The 6,301-nt window shown below is 33.8% G+C and overlaps 1 protein-coding gene across 1 annotated transcript; it reads right to left on the reverse strand.

Annotated features, from left to right (window-relative positions):
- Nucleotides 1-414: 414 nt before the first annotated feature.
- On the reverse strand, nt 415-3,074 carry LOC137729286 (O-fucosyltransferase 23-like). Its single transcript, XM_068468164.1, has 3 exons — nt 2,639-3,074; nt 2,338-2,457; nt 415-2,249 (listed from the first exon to the last, which is right to left on the reverse strand). Exon 3 carries the CDS (start codon nt 2,024-2,026, stop codon nt 674-676), a length of 1,353 nt encoding a protein of 450 aa, XP_068324265.1. The 5' UTR covers nt 2,027-2,249; nt 2,338-2,457; nt 2,639-3,074; the 3' UTR covers nt 415-673.
- Nucleotides 3,075-6,301: the final 3,227 nt, after the last annotated feature.

Here is a 6,301-nt window from a genome sequence, read left to right on the forward strand (position 1 = left end):
GTCCGTATCGTTAAAATTCAAAATTTTTAAGCTCTTTTTATTAGTTTTTTTATTTTTTTTGGTGAACATGTACCTTCTTTCATTTAGGAGAATTTCATCTTTTTGGCTCTCATTCCTGTAATGTTGTAAGATGATTTAAACCATCTATTTTTTAAATCATCTTTCAAGAATCATATCTGCAAAATTAACTAAATTAAGAAATTATTTAATCATCTAACGATTATCTAATATTCATTTGAACCATATTATCTTACATAAATCCTAAAAGTTTGACAACTTTTATCAAACGGTTTAATGATTTTCAATTTGATTGATTTTTTATTGCAGGGTTGATATCTATAGAATGACCTATAAATTAGACGATTCTAAAATGAAAAGAATAACCAAGAAGGTAAAACAAGAAGATTCTGAGTAAAAATTACTTACATTCCATCGAGATTGAAGGAAAAAAAAAAAAAATCAATCGCCTGAAAACTACATATAAAACTAAATTTTGAAATTTACATCAATAATATAATTTGGTGCTACTTCAACATTCTCTGCTACTAATTTTCTCTACAAAAGGAAAAAGAAAATCTGAGAAACTATACCAACAAATTTACGCCGGAGGGAAGAAATAATTTGGATTACGCGGCGGAGCATTGAGTATATCCATTGGCTGAAAAACTGATCGTCAGACTCGACAGGAGATGTCGTTGGAGCCATAGCTAATTGCTTGAAGACTTGAGCCAGACATATTTGTCATCCATCTTCGAGGGCCTTTGGATTCCCCTAATATGTTGTATGCATAAGAAGGCCACCTTACATCCACACCACACGAGCTTGTGACGCCCGCCCTAATGAGCTTCTGCGTTCGATCCAGAACTATAAGATTCGAAAATGTTGAGAAACTGTTTCCCACAAAGACATCAGCCCTTAAACACACTTCGTAGTCGATTGCAGACTGAATGAGATAAGAGAACTTCTTGTAATTTCCTTCGACGCCCAATTTCTTCTTCTCGAAAGGAATCAGGCCTACTTTCCAGCCGTTTAGAATAGACGGATCATGAAGAAGACTATCAGATATAGCTAGATAAACAACGACAGGCGTTTTGAGGCCAACAATGTTGCCTACTCTTTCCATGATCTCCTCCTTGCTACTACAAATTTGGGTTATGTTTGATCTTTGCTCTAGCTTCTTACAATGAATCATCCAATCTATCTCTATCCTCATATGTACAGCCACATAAGGCACCGGCTGCACGAGAGAATTCTCTGCCGGGCTAATGCCAACTTGCGCAAACTCTTTCTGACTACTTACTTGTGCTGCTCCTATCTCTCTAATCCGTGACACAACTTTATCCGCTTCATTCATTATCTCATCAACCAAAACCATGCACTCAAAGATTTTCGCATAGTCCTTCACGGACCAATGATCGTGCCACAGAAACGGATTCTTTCCTACGATTCGAATCACTTCGTACTCATTGTATGGATCCTCATTATGCTGTTTCAACTGATCCATGTCCCTCTCGGGAGTCCACCTCCTTCCGCTTCCTTTCTGAAGCTCAAATGCTCCGGTTCGGTTTCTAACATCTGAAAGTTCACCCAATTGAACGAATCCATTACAGAGAGAATTAAACTTCTTGAACTGGAACACCTTATCGAAGGAAATCGGCTCCAAGAGCTCAACTTCCTTGTAAAACAGGGAAGCACTCAAGCTAGGCATCAAAAGCGTCCGGTTCAGAAGCCTTGCGGTCAGACAAGCTCTTGCAAACGCTATTTTCTGGTTGTTTAGTCCCCAAACGATTTGAGGAACCTCCAGGAACTTATCTTTTCGGATCCCAGATTTCTGACCGAATGACAACGAGAGATTACCGATGAATACCAAGTTGTCCTGTTCAGTTCCATCAAAGATGGAGAATGTAGGAAGCAGAACAGCTCTAATTACCAGAGCAGTCACAGCTAAAACAACACATTTGCATGCGAACGAATTCAAATGGCAACCGAGAACTTTGAAATTCTTACAGTAAGGAGGCACGTCCATTTAATATTAGCAAACCCTATTCAATCCAGAAATCCCAGAATTTCAAATCATCCCAAGAACATAAAAATTCATCCGGCACCAAAAAATCAGCATGAACCCTTTTCAATTCAGAGACAATTTGCACAAAACCAGAAGAACAATCATTCCATCGTATGAAATTCGAGGCTTTTTATGCAGAGTTGTTGCAACAGTTGAATTCAAATACGTGCAGGACACATAAAATCTACATAAACCCAACAAATATATACAAATTATATGACCAGAATCAAATTCTATAAGGATTGTATGTGAATTGTGAGAAGAAAACTTACCAATTATTCACAAAATTAATCCGGAATTTGTAGAAAGAAGCAATCTTCCAATCGAACCCAGATTCCAAATTCAGAAGTAGAAGGCTCCGAGAAAGGCAAGCATGTGATATGGTTGTCCCACTGCAATAAAAATTCAATCACAAAACTGTTAAAAGGTGTGTCCTTTATACCCCATAATTCACAGAACAAAACAACATATAATCCTAAATTCTAAAGCCTGCAGGAGACCTGCAGATGTTGCTATAATAAAACAAACAAAAAAGACGGACGCAGGGAGAGAGAGAGACTGCATAAAACTCACATATTTGGAGTTTGAAAGCCTGAAACTCAAAACCCAACAACAAAGAATTCCAAAAACACAATTGGGTTATGATTTCATAAGAATCCAATGACAACCCAGAAAGCAGAAGACACCACATAAGAAGAAGATGAACATGTGTCAAGGAAATACAGAGAAACAAAAAAAAAAAAAAAAAAAAAAGCCTGAATTCCTGTTATCCAAAAAACGCATGCCAGCCCATCATTCTCATGATAACATCATATTTTTAATTAAATAAAACAGAGTTAGTAAAGGTGGAAAAACAACAACAACAAAAATAAAAAATAAAAAATAAAATTGAAAGAGGAGAGATGCTTCAAGAAGGGAAATAAAATAATGGAGATGAAAGTAGGGCAAGAATCTTGTGTGTCACAGAAGGATCCGACTTCTCTGCTTCTCATTTTTCATACATTTTTATCCTATTTTATTTATTCGATCACGGTTAAATTATATTAATATTTTTTATTATTATTATTTTTTATCTTATTATCTTTATAAAAAAATTAATATAAAATATTAACATTACTTAATTACATAAAATTGAAAAAAATGAAAGTATATAAGAAATGCGAGGTGAAAGAAGCCAGGTCCGTGACAGAATGATGTTGTTGGGAAAAGGCAAGAAAAAGGCCAAATGGGCAATGACAAGGACCTCTCAGAGATGAGCAATGTAGACAAACTGTCTAATCAGGCAAGGTAAAATAGGACGGACAAATGAAACTCTTATTCCTCTGAGCCTCTGCAACGTATCTTAGTAAATAGAAAACGAGTAATGCATAAACTAAATTTTTAAGATTACATTTTGTATGTCAAATAGCTATAAATAAAAAATAATCATGTTAATTAATAATTTTATTATTTAATTTACAAAATTTAGTTTATTAACATATTATCTACAAGAAAAATCTCATAATAGTGTAGTTGTTAAAAACATCATTTATTCTCATACATTGTTCTATTTTGTGACATATATTGCACATCCAAACCGCAATTATAGTTCTATATACTAAGAAGAAAAGTGATTATGTAACATTCAGCAGTTATGAATAATTATATTTCAAGTTTGAGTTTTTTAACGTACATAGTATAAAGATTATTTGATGTCGTTATGATTTGTATGTAATTACACATATTGCAAACTTATTTTACGATTTTTTTTCTACAAATATGAATGGTGAGATTGTCCTCCAATCGTATAAAATTTGGGAGAACTAATAAAAAATCCTTCACCAAATGTTTTTTTTATTGAAAAACACTTAGACAGCTTTTCTTGTTATTAAGGATACTTTATGTATTGTAAGGATAAAAAAAAAAAACTAAACGAAAGTCACACTTTATGAGGGTTTTAAATTAACAAAAAAATGTCCTTAATAATTAAAAAAGTGCCATTAACAATAAAAAGATGTCCTTAATGATAAAGAAAGTTGTCTAAGTGTTTCGTGATGGACTTTGTATTAATTTTCTAAGAAAATTCGGGAAGTATAAAACAAAATAGAAAAACCATTGGGGAAAACAAGAAAAGAATTATAAACTCTACTATTTTATACATGTAATTTGTGTTTACTAAGAAGCCAAGAAAAGCATGGGGAGCCGGGGGAGGGAGACCTCTTGTGAGTTGGGACCTGGGAAAGGTATGTCTGTTGTAATGCTTACGACGGGACTTTTGAGTTATACCATGTGGATGCATTTGTCTTCCAACGCTTTCGTATTGTTGAATGTGTTGACCCACACAATTAAACAAGTTCAAAGAAATTGGTGGAGGGTTTTCCAAATCTCTAGCAAAGGTCGTTGGTGATCAATCATCTTGAAATATGTGACATCGGTTGTATCTCTAAAAACAAAGAGCTTAGATATCTGAATTCTACTCAAACTAATATTTGTGAGAAAATCTCATACTTGACGGATTGTGCAGATGATAGAACAAATTGGGGACAATATTGATGTTATTGGAAGTGGGCATTTGACCAGTCTCTTTGATAATTTGACATAATATCAGAGCCAGAGAGCATACTTGTACTGTCACGTAATAGGTGAGTCCCCTTGGCCTCGTGCAATGATGGTGGGTCATTTGGCCCTGTGTGTAAGGTGAATCTCCTTGGCTCCACCAATACTGAGTCATTTTGTGATAAAACCTCATACCTGATGGATTGTGCGTGTGGTGATTAACAAATTTAGAATAACATCGATGTTGTTGAAAGTAGACATTTAACCCGTCTCTAATAATTTGACAAATCATACATTTACATATCAAATCTTTATTTGTCCTTGTTTATTTTGTTTAGCTGTCATCTATTTGTGAAATTGCTTGTGGGGCTCAGGAGTAACATGGATGGAGGTCGTGATTAACTAAAATAAACACAACCAATTAGCAAAGGTTAATCACGAGACTAAAAAGCCTAACTGGTCGGGAAAAGAATTGCTGCAAGAGCTTACAACTTAGCTGGTTAAAATTATGGGAAAAAACGTATATATTGACTTCTCTCATTAGAGATTTTAAGTTCAAATCCCCCCTTCTTAATATCATTTGTATGTAAGGACAGCTGCAACTAAGGTTCATTAGGGACAACTACCACCACTGAAGTTTAATTTGTAGAGAGGAAACAAACCACAATGAACCGAACTTGAACTTATGGTATTCAAGTACTTTAATTGATTGGTTAAATTTTTTTAATAATATGTATAATAAGCTATCATTGTGAAAAAATATCTACAAGTTGACTCAATAAAATTTGATAAAAAACAGAAAAACAATAAAATTATAGAAGAAATTGTACTATAATGAATTTCTTTTCCTCAAATGCAACTGGAGGTTAAATTCGCCACCAATTAAAAAAACAGACTAGCTCCGTCCCTGTTTGTATGAACAAATGTGCTAAGTATTTTTATTAATAAAGTTCATTTGAATCAACTCCGCCATATTATCTTTTCTAATCGATATATGTTAGGAATGAAAGGGAAACTCAATATATATATATATATATATATATATATATATAAAGTTCATTTGAATCAACTCCGCCATATTATCTTTTCTAATCGATATATGTTAGGAATGAAAGGGAAACTCAATATATATATATATATTATGTGCATTAAAATTCACGTTTGTATAAACACCATTAAATAATTTTCACGAGGCATATTAAAAAATAATAAAAATAAAAATATTCTAGCAAGGCACATGGGATGGTCGATCAAGTCATATTTCAAAATTATAGAAAACAAAAGCGATTAGTTCAAGTGACTACATATGCTACTATGGGCATTCATTTTTAACCTAATTAACATGTTTTGGGTTCAAATTATCTCTTTCTTTTTAATATAAAATCATCTCTCATCCTTTATATTAGAGTCGTAACATCGACAGTTACCAAAAACTAAAATACTATAACACATCACAAGACTAACATGTATTTAATTTATGCTTTATGTTTTAGGTAGCTAACTCAACTGCTGCCTTCAAAACCTCCTATTCTATTAACCAATAATAAATGACCAACAAGATCCTGGTTCTTCCCTCCCTTCTACTTTCTCGTCATTTATTTGTTTTCCCTTCATGCATTCACCCGTCGCCCACCCCACGCCCTTTCTATAATTTGGCTCACATGCATGCATGCAAATGCAACCTGATGCATGCTGATGCAG

The sequence above is a fragment of the Pyrus communis genome, chromosome 3, assembly GCF_963583255.1.
Source record: "Pyrus communis chromosome 3, drPyrComm1.1, whole genome shotgun sequence".
Taxonomy (NCBI): domain Eukaryota; kingdom Viridiplantae; phylum Streptophyta; class Magnoliopsida; order Rosales; family Rosaceae; genus Pyrus; species Pyrus communis.